This window comes from Elephantulus edwardii, unplaced genomic scaffold, assembly GCF_000299155.1.
Source record: "Elephantulus edwardii isolate Elephantulus edwardi_28Jun2011 unplaced genomic scaffold, EleEdw1.0 scaffold00009, whole genome shotgun sequence".
NCBI classification, from domain to species: domain Eukaryota; kingdom Metazoa; phylum Chordata; class Mammalia; order Macroscelidea; family Macroscelididae; genus Elephantulus; species Elephantulus edwardii.
In genome coordinates, this window is record NW_006399759.1 from 7847288 (window position 1) to 7862156 (window position 14869).

Sequence of the window (14869 nt, forward strand, 5' to 3'; positions counted from 1 at the left end):
ACTGAGTTTTACTTAAGGATATTGCAACCACGACAAAAAGTTTATAGAGTGGCTGGAGTTTGCACTTGGCTTTCTACTTTCTATCTCCACCCTCTCAAAGGCACAGTGACCACATGAATTAGCTAAATCCATCATCTTATTATACAGGTTTGTTCAATGCCTCATTTCCAAAAATATCTATTCTCATCCCTCTGGCCCAATTCCTATCTCTTCTGGAGGCTTTATCGTAAACATTTTCTCCATGCAAGTCACTCCTCCTTTATTCCCCTTTTGTAGCACTTTCCACACTCTGAGATTTTTCTTCAAGGCAATGCCACTAACTCCCAGTGCTGAAGCAGTGCCTAGTATTAGGTTCTCAATAAATATTTGCTTGATAATCTAACCACCTGACCAACCTAGATACAGCTAAAAGCGGAATAGTGAAAGCAAACTCTGTTAGGAAGCCCTAACCCAAGTCAGAGAATAAGTTCTAAGTTTCGTGAAGTTTATGACAATCTAAGAGTATATCTCCCAATAAAAGTAAAATCAAGATTAAAACCACCACTTGTCCAACTTAATTTGAATATAATTTGTTTCATATGAAAATTAATTAAGCTCCTGATGTCATAAGACTACAACAAATCAATATCAATGTTTTAATTTGAAATCAGTTCTTGACAATTCTCAGAATTCAAAGACTCCAGCAGCTTAATTCTGACAGTTCACAAAGTTCAAAGAAGACTACTGCTAATTCTAAACACTTTATAAAATTAGTTACACTTAAAATAGGTTTAATTGCATTCTTGTCACAATGCCCACTTCTGGTCTCCAAACGACAGAGTTTGAATATGAATTTCCAAATGACAAAACTCCCAAATGACAATGGGTCCTTTATGAAATTCACTTTGTATGTGTATGGGGGGTAAAGAAATGGGTTTCACCGCCAATTCATTCAGGACAATTCGTGTTGATGCCACAAAATCTCCCAGCCATTGTTAAAGGGACTTTCCTAGAACCTTCCCTTTTCTTTTCCTAAACAGGAAACTGATTTCAAAGGTCAATCTTGATTAATTAGCTCTTATTTCCACGCTAAGTAATTCCGAAACATGAGGTAAAAGTACATTAGAAGTAATCAGGGCTATGCCAGGCAAAACACTTTCCCGTAGATTCTAGCGCTAAGGGAGAAGTTGAATGGGGTTTGAGAACAAAACCTGACCACCTCCCTTAGATTCCTGCTTCTGTGGCCGTCTCGATGGCACGGCGAGGCCAGCATGCCAGCGTCCCACCCCAAGCACCAAAAGCCTCCAATTGTTTGACACATCAATGGATTAGTCAACGCGGGGCAACTCGCTTCCCCCCTTCTAATTTGCTTTCATGATTCTTCACGCAAACCTTCAAGTTTACTCAAAGTTAAAGCCATATGGAATCTGCCCCAAATATGAATTCAGGCCTTAACCCAGATGATCAAGAACAGCTTCAATCCGACCACTAAAACACACACCCCCTTCACCAAGATCATACGTGGGGTAACTCCTAACAAATAGAGAGAAAGCTTTAAAAAAAAAAAAAAAAGAAATCGCACACACAAAACCCAAACCAAGCCCAGGTTCTGGAACGTTGCTAAATGCTGGCTGTCCTGGAAACAGCAGGCACCGAGTGGAGTGGCTGACTTGATATCAAGAGAGCGGATGGCAAGCACGGGCAGACCCCGCCCCGGTGAGCCCATCGCCGATTCAAACAGTAACTTGGGTCTGTCGCCTGGAATCGGAATCACTGAAACAAAGGCGTATATTGCGGGAGGCAAGATGTCTGGAGTGAACAGAAAGGTTTGCAGCCACGGAGCCCGTGCATCATCCTCCCACAGGTCTTACCTATGGTGGAGATAAAGGTGGTATTGAAGGCATCATCCGAAAAACGAAAAAGGACGCAGGTCTTCCCCACTCCCGAGTCCCCGATCAGGAGCAGCTTGAAAAGCAGGTCGTACGTCTTCTTCGCCATTGGGAGGAGCGGTTCAGGCTCTCGCCGCCGGCGGCCCCAGGGGATCGGTCCCTCTCACTACGGCCAACTCCTCTCCGGCGTTCTCAGGCCGGAAGACCGGGGAGGCGTGGGGGGGGTGAAAGGGGGTTCGAGAGGGCGCAGGCGACCTAAGAAAGGCCTCGTCGAGGTACCCCCGACGGTGGCAGAGTCCGGTGCCTCCGAGGGCGGTGACTGCAGCTCCGCAGCCTCTCCCAGCGCTCCGCCCGGTTCCGGGGAGTCAGTCGGGACAAAATGGCCTCCCCTCCCCCTTCAGGGCTGCTCGGCCGGGACGCTCCCACGGGCGGGCGGGCAAGCTCTGCCGTCGAAGGAGCGAGGCGTGGGTGAGGACGGTCTCTCTCCTGAGCAGCAGGCCCCGCGCTAGAACGCGGCGACGGCAGCGAAGGAAGCCCCAGAGCCGACAGCTCAGCTACATAGCCACAGGAAGCCGTACCGCCCGGCCAGAGCCACCTTTTCCCCGTGCCCTCTCACGCCGGCGTGCGCGCTGCCTGAGACGCACGCAAGGACGTACGCCCGCCCTTCCCTCTCGCCCTCACCCTGCGGTCCGCCTCTGCGCACGCGCGCAAGAGGGTGTGGGACTCTCGGGGGCGGAGGGTGGAGTGCTCGGGTTTCCCAGCCTCTGTCTTAAACCAAGCGGAGAGCCGAGAGGGGAGAGGCGAGAGAGAGAGGGCGAGGTCGCCGGCGCGCTCCCTGCAGCCGCTTGATAGGGTGCGCGGCGTTACGAGCACGCCCTGCGGGTAGACGCTGCCTGGAGACTGCGCAGGCGCAGCACGAGTGGGTAGCCCCTTGCTCCCTCCCGCCCTTCTCGGAGTCTCCCTCCAGACAGCTTGGTTAGAATCCTGATCCTGGGAAACCAGGGTCTCGGTGTCCAAGTGCTGTGTAGGGGTAGCTCGTCAGCGAGAAGAGGGTCGCATCCAGGGTTGTTTAATAGCCTTTCTGGCTAAATGAGACGCATCCTTGGAGTGCCCTCCTTCACCGGGTAGGCTTGACAATGGAATCTTTAGAGCTCCGTCTGGGTTTTACATAAGGAACCACAGCCGCTGTTCTGAGAGCAGAAATTTGAAATGGAAATACTGGCCCTGCTGCTCATAGAAGAGTGATGTAATCGGACTTCCTGGGCGAGAAGAGAACCTCCCCGCGGAGTAGAAGGTTCGGTCCTGTGCTCAACACAGAACACCCACTGCTGGGCTTTGCCGACCTTTTGGAATTCAGGAAAGACCAGGAATTCCACGCAGGAGGCGGGGTCCATCCCCTGACACCAAAATCGAGCTACCGGTGTTAAAAATTGAACAGAGGCTTTGCGCATCTCACGCAGCTCTTTTCCTTTGCAGTTCCTTTTGGTATGCCCTCTGTCCCTTTTCTTTCGGTCTTGTACCTGTCTTTTTCTCATTCTCCTTTCTGTTGCTTAACTATTCTTTCTTCAGTCTTACCCTTCTGACTTCTCAGCGTGTTGCACTGTCCAGCACGTCTAGGATTTGGTGACAGAGTAGTTGAACAAGGTGGCCTGGTTCCACCTGATAAACGTAGAAACCTAGGACCCCTGCAGAACAAGAATCTGGGATTGCGAGAAGGGAGGGCCAGGGAAGTAAAAACTGCACTTTTACCTTTTCCTAGTATGTTTGTGTATTTAGCATGGAATTAAAACTAATCTTTCGGAAGGGGTAGTCCTATTTCTTTCTATTGTGTAAAGATTGCTTATATTCCCCCTTTCTGACCATCCCTGAAGCTTTGTTAACGAACATGTATCTTCTCTAAATTCAACAGTTCCTTTCTCTGATTGCTCTTCTTAGTCTGACCACTTAAACCCTCTTAACTTCTGTGAGTCACTCTTCCTCTAGTTGAGAATGTCTTTATTATGATAATACCAATAATTCTAAAGTAGACAGCTATGTTGTTAGCTGCCTTCCAGTAAACTCACAGCCTTTTTGTGTACAAAGAGTGGAACTGTGCTGTACAAAGCCCTCCCAATCACTAGCATGTTCAGGCCCATCCTTGTGGCTGTTGTGCCTATCCATCTCACATAGGGTCTCCGTACTCTCCTTGGTACTCTCCGTCACCAAACATGATGTCTTCCTGTAACAATTGATAGCTCCTGATGAAATATCTCAAGCAAGCAAGTCACATAAAATGGTCTGTTGTGATAAAAAGGGTTTTCACTGGCTAAGCCTCTCCTTTGAGGCTAGGATTTTGAAGCTCCGCCTCACTTACTTTGGGCACATGGCCTGGAGAGATCAGTCCTTGGAGAAGGACATCATGCTCAGAAGGGTAGATGGACAGCTTAGGAGAGGAAGACCCCAGAAGAGATGGACTGATAAAGTAACTGGAGCAATGGGGGTTGATGTGTTAGAGTTAGTGAGACTGGCCAAGGACAGGGAAGGTTTAAGAGCTTCTGTACATAGAGGGTCGATACATCGTAAGCAACTCAATGGCACATAACAATAACACACTATGACAGGTTTGAAAGCATTACTGGCATCCACTTTCTAAATAACATGCCTCTGAAAACTCTATGAACTTTGATAAATGTCAATAGTTGTAGAGGAGCTTCAGGCCTTTTGTTCATAGGGTTGCTATGAGTCATGCTCGACTTGAAGGCAATTAACAACAGCATTGCTAGACTACTCTTCCTAGTCTGTCTTAGTCTGGAAGTTCTGCTGAAACCTGCTGGTATTTTTAAATATTGGAGACACAGCTTTCAGCATCAGCAACCTATAACTCACCACAGTACAACAAGTGGATAGACTGATTCTAAAGAGTAACTATGCAAGTGACTATGGTTAGTATTTCACAGGTTTGTGATCAATTAAATCATAATGTTGAACACTTCAGGAAAGTGCCCCAGTGAAGGGTCACTATGAGTAGAAATTGATTCTACAGGAGTAAGAAATAAGTACTCACTTAGGGCTTTTTTCTTCTTTAAAATAGAAGGCCCCATAATATAAAGCCTTTTAGAAGAAAAAATATGTGTGTGTGTGTGTGTGTGTGTGTGTGTGTGTGTGTGTGTGTGTAAAGCTACATTTGGAGAGTAATCCCACTGTGTAAATTTGGAGCCTTACTAAAAATAAAGAAATCAAGACATAAGGTTTACTCTAAGTAAGTATTTTATTTGCATTATAGGGAGACCATTCTGGTTGCAAAAACAAAAGCAAACAAATGGCTCCAAGAAGACTAGTTAAAATGAAGTCTAAAAAAAAAAGAGGAAGACTAGAATTAGCTAGTTTTAATATGATTGATTGAAATTAACTGACACCACATCACCAAGTGATCTCTGGCAGTCTACCACTCCTCTGTCACCAAGATATGTTTTGAAATGTAAATTAAGCCTATTTTCAAGTGTGTGTGTGTGTGTGGGGTGAAGCTCAGCAGTTTTAGATAAAAGAAAAACAGACTTTGGGTGGGATTCATTTTGGGTCAAAAATTTTCTCATGGTTTAAATTTGGTTTCATGGGATAAAAAAAATAAACCACACCATAAAAATCCCCTTAAAATCAAATGAAGATGTCTTTTATTAAATTTTCTCTTTGATAAGGAAGTGAGTAGCTAGAAATCCTTCACTTTTCATCTCATTGGTTTCAGATTTTATCAGTTAGAACCTTTTCCAGCTGAGCCTTGTATTCTGAAACTTTAGAAATTAATTGCATTTATTAACATATTTTCTTTATTGTAGGTCAAGATCGTAGGATTTTCAGGCTGTCATAATCCTCTACCTCACAATCCAACCCCTCTGTATAATTTAGAGAGAGTTCTGGTGAGTAGTAAGAAGTAGTGCTGCCAACCCAAAGGCATATACATGGCTAGAATCTACCAGCTGATCTGAGGAACAATTTCCTCTCATATGATTAGTTATTGTTGTTGTTTGCTGTCAAGTAGACTATAACTCATAGCAATCCTATGCACAATAACTCTGAACCCTGTTCTATCCTGAGCCAATCTCACTATCTCTGACACATCTACCCTCCTTAGCCCATTACTCTCGTCAATCCATCTCATTCAGTGTCTTCCTCTCCTGTGCTACCCCTCCTCACTCCCAAGAATAATACCTTTCTCCCAGGACTGGCCCGTCCTGGCCACATGCCAAAGTATGTGAGATGGAGCTTCAAAATCCTTGCCTCCAAGGAGTGATTTCACCCTTTCCAGGACAGATTTGTTTGTTCTTTTGGCAGTCCATGGTATGTTCAATGCTCTTCTCCAGCACTACAACTCAAAGGTATCAATTCTTCTTCAGTCATCTTTAGACATTGTCCAGCTCTCTGGTGCATAGAAAGTAATTGTGAAGACTATGGCCTGGATCAGGTGCACCTTAGTCTCTAGACAAATCTCCTTGCCCTTCAGCACTCTGGAGAGGTCTCTGACAGAAGATTTTCCTAATGAAATTAATCTTTTGATTTCCTGACTCTTGATGTCAAAAGTGTTGATTGTGGACCCAAACAAGTGAAATTGTTAACAACCTCTATCTCTTCTCTATCTATCATGGTACTGCCAATTGGCCCAGTGGTAAGAATCTTCATTTTCTTGATATTGAGCTTCAATCCATGTTGCAGGCTATAGTCCTTAATCTTCTGCAGCAAATGCTTCAGGCCCTCCTCAGTTTCAGCAAGTAAGGTTGTGTCATCTGCATAATGCAGGTTGCTGATGAGTCTTCCTCCAATCCTAACACCACATTCCTTCTCATAAAGTCCAACATCTGGAATGATCTGTTCTACATACTGATTGAAAAGGTATGGAAACAGGATATATTCCTGATGCACGCCTTTTCTGATTTTGAACCATGCAATGTTTCCTTGCTCTGTTTTGACGACTGCCTCATGGTCTAAGTATAGGCTTCACATGAGCACAATCAGGTATTCTGGGATTCCCATTTTTCTCAGAGTTAGACACAGTTTGTTGTAATCTACACAGCCAAATGTCTTTCCACAGTCAATGAAACACAGACATTTCTCTGGTATTCTCTCCGCTTTCGGCCAAGCTCCATCTGATGTTAACAATGATGTCTCTAGTGCCACAGCCTTTTCCAAACCCAGCTTGTATTTCTGGCAGTTCTCTATCGATGTACTACTTTTTCCAGTCACTTGGGGATCATCTTCAGCAGGATTTTGCCTGCATGTGACATTATTGATGTTTACAATCCCTGAAAACCCAATGAAGGGGCAGCTATCAGTCTATTCCAACTCAGTAATTATGAGTTTTGAGTTTATATAATAATTTAGAGATCCGAGGCTCAGAGAGATTAGGGGCTTGCCAGAGGGCACAGTGGGCGAGGGAAAACAAAAGGCTGCACAGGACATCATTTCGCATAAAGATATAAACTGAGGGGCCCAATTAGGACTTGATGTTTCGCTTGCTTTAAGCTAATGAAAGGTTTCAGTGGAGTCTAGAATCAAACTGTTGAAGCCAGCTGAAGTGATCAAGTATACAAGATCTGACTCTGGTGGGGAAAGCGGGGAGAGGAACGGGATCAAGGTATAGTTGTAAAACTATAGCTATTCAATAATATTTGCTAACAGGTAAAATTATTGTTGTTATGTGTAGTCAAGTTACCTGTGACTTATAACAACCCTATGTGCAACAGCTCTGAAGCCTGCCCTGTCCTGAGCCAGTCTTACTGACTCCAATGCACCTACCCCCATTACCCCAGTTACTATGTCAACCCATCTCATGTGGGCTCTTCCTCTCCTGCACTGTCCCTCTACCGTTCCATGCATGATGTCCTTCTCCAAGGATCAGTCCGTCCTGGCCACGTGCCCAAAGTATATGAGACAGAACTTCAAAATCCTTGCCTCCAAGGAAAAACTTGGTTTCACTCTCTCTAAGACAGACCTATGTGTTCTCTAGGCAGTCCGTGGTATGCTCAGTACTCTTCTCTAGCACCACAACTCAAAGGCATAATTTTTTTTTCTGTTATCCTTACTCATTATCCAGCTATCTTACGCATAACAAGTAATTATGAAGACCATGGCCTGGATCAAGCTCACCTTACTTAATCTCTAGATAGACGTTGTTGTTTCCCAGTACTCCTAGAGGTCCCTAATAGCAGATTTACCTAATGTAATTAAATACCCATTATCACAGTCTGTAGGGAGTTGAGCTGCTAACTCAAAGGCTGTGCCTCTCTAGCAGTTTGAATCCCCCAGCAGCTGGACAGGGCATCTTCCATGCCATTTAAAACTTACTGGAGGGTCAGCTATAAATTGGATTGGATTCCATGTCAATAAACTTAATGAGTACTCTTTTATGAAGCCCTAGTGGCAAAGTGTGTAACATGAAAAGCTTCTAATCAGGAGGTTGGTTGCTCAAATCTACCAGATGCTCAGAGGGACCATGATGGGGAATATCTTTAGAAACAACCTCAGAGACCCAATTTAGGGAGTCACTGTAAGTCAGACTTGACTTAAAACAATGATACAAAGAAAAAAGTACTCACTTAGGGCTTAAGCCTTTTTCAAAATTTACTTCTAAAGAATCTAGTAAAAAAATACACGAGTGAAGGGAAAGACAAGTGGATGATCACAGCACTGTACCACAAAAGAAAGGGAATACACAGAATTCTGGAAATCAGAATTACACCAAAGGGGGGGGTAGTGTGATAATATTGTGGGTATTTTATTGTTATAAAATGTATTTGAATGAAAAATCAATTTGCTTGTAAACTTTAACTCAAATTTTTAGAAAGGAGGGAAAAGAAATCTAGTTAAAAATAATGACAGTCCAAGTATTTGTAAGGTAAGGAAAACAAAAGGAATTTATATGTCTGTTCTTTTATTACTTACAGGAGTCCTGACAGTGCAGTGGTTAAATAAAATATGGGTAGTTCAAACCCAGCAGTATTTCTGCAGGAGAAAATTGCTATTAATCTGCTCAAAGGGTGAGGATGTGTGCAGAGGGGGTGTGTGTGTGGGGTGTCACAGGATCACATAATTTGATGGGTGGAGGGAGGAGTGGGAAAAAGAAATAGGAATAGGAAAGATCTGGTGTGAAAAATGATGTATATGAATTTTGTAAGTAAACCAGTATAAAATAAAAATTTTATTTAAAAAAATTATGGCCTCTGGAACCATATGGGGCAGTTCTGTGTTCTGTAGGTTACTACTAACAACATATGATTTGTACACTTTCTTAGAAAAAGCACAGCTTACCAGCTCATGGCTCCAGTCTTCAGCTTCAACTAATAAATTTTATTTTAAGAAAAGTTTAAGGTTGGATTTTCATTCATTCATTATTGCCCACTCCCTTCCATTCCTACCTCCCTCAGTCCACTTTGCAGAGAACCCCTTGTTCCAGATTGTTTTCATATTTGCAATGTCTAATCATATATTCCTTTCAGACAGTTCTTCCCCTCATCTGTTCCAATGCAGTATTCATTATCTCTCCACTCTTTTCCCATTCTCCTCTCCAACCCACACGTGTAAGTCCTATTTTATAACAGTCGTGTTATACAACCTTTGTCCAACATAATATCTTCCAGGCTCACCCATGTTGTGTAATGTTTTATGAGTTCATTGTTTTTCAGTGTTGTGTAATATTCCATCGAGTGAATGTACCACCGTTTTTCTAACCATTTATTTTTTTGGGGGGGGGCATTTGACTTGCTTCTATCTCTTTGCTATTGTGAATAATGCAGCAATAAACAAGGATATGTATACATCTGTTTTGAGTCACAACCCTGGTTTCCTGTGATATATTTCCAGTAGTGGAATTGCTGGGCCAAATGGTATTTCTATTTCCAACTTTTTGACAAAGCAACAGACTGCCTTCCATAGTGGTTGCACCATTTTATATTCCCACCAGCAGTGAATAAGATTCAAATCTCTCTACAACCTCGCTGATGTTTGTTGTTTGCTGCCCTTTTGAGCTTTGCTGTTGTTGCTGGGGTGAGATATCTCTAATTGTTTTTAATAAGAATTTTTTTTTCCAATTAGGCTTATATCTTTGTCACTGTTCTTTTGCATATCTTGCCCAGCTCTGGAACAGTTTTGTTCTTTTATTCCCCTGTTTCACTGTCTCTATTCTTCCTGAGAATGGTGCCCTTCTGTGAACTGCAGTCCCACTTGGTATAAATCTCAGCCTAACATTGTTGCAAAATCTGCTGCTCCAGTCTCAGGAATTTTGTGCATTAACTACTATTTTCTCTATTCACATCTACAATCTTGCAACTAGGATTTCCATGAGCAAGCTCTTTGTTAGATCTTCCTAATACATAGTTTCCAGAGTCTCTTCTGACATCCATTTTGGTCTTTTCTTTCTTTCCTGCATTTTAAATGATATTTTACTTTCTTCTGTGTGCTGTCATGCCGTGTCTGGCTATTAGTGTTAAATGTATAAAATTTGTTCTTGAAATAGTCTCTAAATTCTTGTGTGATATCCTTAAGGTTGTATCTTGGCTCTTATAGACATATTTTCATTTTCTTCAGCTTCACTTTGAACTTGCATATGAGCAATTGACAGCCTCTGGCCTTGTTTTGACTGATGGTATTGAGCTTCTCCACCGTCTCTTTTCCCATAGATACTTGTTATTGTATACTGTTGAGTCAGAACCAACCTATAGCTGATCCTCCAGCTGGTTTTCAGAGACAGTAAATTGCACAGGAAGAGATTGCCCATAATTATTCCACAGAGCAACTGCTGGAGTTGAACCATGTACCTTTGCATTGGCAGTGCACTTAATCACTAAGCCACCAGAGCTCAAGACTGCACATATAGTAGAAATGATCCTTGTGATTTCATCAGGTGAGGTCCATATGTGTAGGTGTCATCTGTATTTGTTTTAAAACAGAAAGTATTTTAGTGAATAAGTCATTTGATGATGCAAAATTTTATCATACCATCTCTTTTCTGTCACCAAGGCTGTATTTTATGACTATCAGGTCTTCTTGTTTCGAATTTTTATGTTTCAGTTACTAGATAGTAGTAAAGCATCTTGGCTAGCAGGACAAGACCCTATGGACTATGCCACCAGAGCTAACTATTTATGCATCTTGATTGATCTATTTCAGACTGCAGTAGGTAATTGAAATCTTCCATTTCTTTATGTTTTTAATAATAGTTGTGTTAGTAGTTCTTCCCTGTGTGCATGTGGATATTTTCTTGTTGACAACCCATTGCACAGGGCAAATCTGCTGCCAAGAATATCTTTAAAGTGCTAAAGAGCATGGATGCCACTTTAAAGACAAAGATACACCTAACTAAAGCCACAGTATTTTAATGTGCATGTGAGCGTTGGATGATGAATAGAAAAAGTGAAGAAAAAATGTTGTCTTTGAGTTGTGGTGTCATGAACAGTATTGAATATACCACGGATTCCCAGAAGAATGCACAACTCTGTCTCTAAAGAATTGCCACCAGAATATTCCTTTGCAGCAATAGATGGTGAGACTTTGTCTCCAACATGTAATTAGAAGAACATACCTTCCTTGCTATTAGAAGGAGTCACTCCCTAGAGAAGGATATCATGCTCAGTAAAGCAGAGAGTCCACAAAAAAGAGGAAGACCTTTAATGAACTTGTTCAACATGGGGACAGCAGCAATGGGCCGAAGCAAAGATGGTGCGGATAGGGCAGGATTGAGCACAATGTCATTCTGTTTTGCACAGGGTTGCAATGAGTCACAGTCACATCCGTACCAAACAACGACAGTGCCAAATACTGATTGTCTGTAGGTTACCACAGCTTTGCCACCAACAGTTTAACCACTGTGCTACCAAAGCTCCTATGGAAAAAAGACTTGCTGATCCACTTCTGAAAAATCATCGTTGAAGAGCCTGTGGAGCAACAGGTGTCCCCTGACATACATGAGGTCTTCAGGAGTAACAACTAACGCAGTGGTAACTGGTTAGGCCTTAGCCACCAGCTCTATTCCCATTCCAACTTCTACAGACTAGTCTTCAGACAAGTTAGACTAGACTACTTTTCCATATTATTGTGTCTTCTTGGTTTCATGCTCAGTTAAAGTCACTGTCACTATTCAGAATGCACCCTATTCTCATCTTTCTTACACCATCCCTGTAGCCTTCAGCTTCCATGCCTGTAGCATTGCCTGTCCCAGCACCCTCACTGCAACCTTCAGCTTCCACGTCTGTAGCATTGCCTCTCTGTCCCAGCACCCTCACTGCAATCTTCAGTCTTCAGCTTCCATGCCTGCAGCATTGCCTGTCTGTCTCAGGACCTGCACAGCAGTTTCCCGGGATTTTTCTTTAAACTCACCCAGTTTTATATTTTGTGTTCCAATTAGTACATATTTATTTTGACATTTGGAAGGCTTAGATAAACAAAACAAGAAATTGTAATTATAAAAAATTCTACCCCCGGAGAGAACCATATCTTGATAAATAAACATTTGACTATTTTTATTCCTATGACCCTTTATTACTCTTGGCACCAGGAGTCAGGAAATCAAAAGACGAATTGCATGAGGAAAACTGGCTGTCGGAAACTTCTCCAGAGTACTAAAAATCAGCAATGTCCATCTAAAGACTAAGGTGTGCCTGATCCAGGCCATGGTCTTCGTAAATTACTTGCTATGCATCAGAAAGCTGGACAATGGCTAAGGATGACAGAAGAAGAACTGATGCCTTTGAATTGTGGTGCTGGAGAAGAGTATTCAACATGTTGACAAGAGAATTAACAAATCTGTCCTGGAGAGGGTGAAGCCAAGTTGCTCCTTAGAGGCAAGGATTTTGAAATTCTGTCTGTATCACATGCTTCAGGTACATGGCCAGGAGTCCTTGGAGAAGGACATCATACTTGGAAGGACAGAGGGACAGGGCAGGAGAGATGAGAGGAATTGACACGGTAACTGGAGTAATAAGGGTAGGTGGGTCAGAGATAGTAATAGAGCATGGTTCAGAGGTATTGTGTATAAGGTCGCTATTTGTGATGGTCAACTTGACAGCATATAACAACAACAACATAACCCTTTATTAGGTATTTCCTATAAAGTATTTTATGCTTTATGAAATATTTATAAGTACATGTCTTATTTCCTTAAATTAAGATCTTCTTGAGGGTCATAACTATACATTTCAGAAAAAGTTCTTGAACATATCATGGGGAGGGTGTGGTGAGATAGGAACTCTTATACATTGTTTGGGGGATTGTGAAATGGCACAAGAACTCTGGAAAGCAGTTTGATGCTTCCTCCGGCCTAGGGACAAGAAGCTGCACTGCAATCCAGAAGGCGTTCAAATCCACCGGATGCTCTGCTAGAGAAGGAGGCACAATCTCCTGTGCCAGTCAGATCCGATTCTATGTACAAAACAAGGTGTGTGTGTGTGGGGGGGGGGAAGCTGAACACAGAAATTCCATATGACCCAGCTATTCCATTATTTGGAATATACCCCAAGAAAATGAGAACTGAGGCACAAATGGAGACTTGCATACCAATGTTCAAAGCAGCATTATTCACCATCACAAGAATACAGAAACAGCCCAGGATGTCCAACCACAAACGAATGTATTGAGAAATTGTGGTACATTCATACAATGGAATACTATGCAGCACGCAGAAGCAATGATTTTGTAAATTACTACCTAACTTGGGAGGGACTGGAGAGCATTATGCTCAGTGAACTAACTCAGTCCCATAAGGACAAATACTGTATAAAACCATTATTGTAGAATGAGTATGAAGATCCAAAGGAGGGGAGAGGTTGAAAGCAGAGGAGTGAGGATGGGTGGAGGATGGGGGTGGTTAATCATAGGGTCACACAATTTGATGGGGATGATGGTGAAGGAAATGGGAAAGATCCTGTGCAAAAAACAATATTTTCAAACTTTGTAAATAAGTAAGTGTAAAATAATTTTTAAAGTATATAAATAGTCAGGAAAAAAGTTCCTTGAACATAATATCAGAAAATAAAAGAATCAATTGAATGAAAACTAAATGAAGCTCAGATTCACTTTTTTTTCCTGGAAAACAATAAAACTTTGGAGAAATTTTTTAAATGTTGAAAAAAACTCCTTGCTATTGAAAAGAAATTAATGGAAAGATAGTAAATACCTTTGGAGTAATACTTTATAAGTTTTAGTAAATACTTGCAGAATTCACATAATTCCAGCATAGGGTTTAGATCTTTTAACAAGCAATATTATTGAGGCTAATAGGACAGCTGTAATAGAGTGGGAAATTGTGAGTCAGACAATGTAGCCTCAAGAACAAGTTTTGCTACTTACTAGTCTGTGGCAACAGATGATTCATTTAACCTAACTAAACTTGTAACTAAAGCCCACACAAATTAGAGGGTTACATTAAGGACAAAGTACATAAAGAAAGCAAAAGGTCATTAAAAAAACAAAAAGAAAGAAAATACCAAAATGGATGTCAGAAGAGACTCTCAAACTTGTCCTGGAATATAGAGAAGCTAAAGTGAACGGAAGAAGTTATGAAGAAAAAGAACTGAAGGGAAGAGTTTTAAAGGATGTCTTGAGAAGATAAAGTTTTTTGTAGAGTTATTTTTTCTTTAGATGACAAAGTATTATATTTAATTGAGGCAAAGGCCTGGAGTTAGAAAACTAAAAGGAAGAACAAGTTCAACATTTCTCAGTCTGAAAGAACTGAAGGAAACCCCCCTCCTCCCAGCCTCAAGTTACAATAGTGAAGATGTCTATGGGCAAAATCTTGAGTAATACATGAAGCATCAGGAAATGAAAGGCATACACACAATCTCTGTACCAAAAAGAATTTGTTGCTGTTAAGTGCCATACAATTGCTTGGGACGCACAGCGACCCTATGAAAAACCAGTTCTGAACTGTGCTCTATCCTGTGCCAACCTTATTGTCTTTGACACACCTACCCCCATTACCTAGTCACTGAGTCAATTCACCTCATCGAGGGTCTTCCTCTCTTACCCTGTCCCTCCACCCT

At 42.1% G+C, this 14869-nt stretch overlaps 1 protein-coding gene across 1 annotated transcript in view; it reads right to left on the minus strand.

Moving 5' to 3' along the window:
- RAB10 (RAB10, member RAS oncogene family) overlaps positions 1 to 2068 on the minus strand; it is an 89800-nt gene extending 87732 nt beyond the window's left edge. The window contains exon 1 of the mRNA XM_006880616.1: positions 1851 to 2068. Within this exon, the coding sequence (XP_006880678.1) occupies positions 1851 to 1977 (127 nt within the window). The 5' untranslated portion in view covers positions 1978 to 2068. The remainder of the gene's footprint in view (positions 1 to 1850) is intronic.
- Positions 2069 to 14869: the final 12801 nt, after the last annotated feature.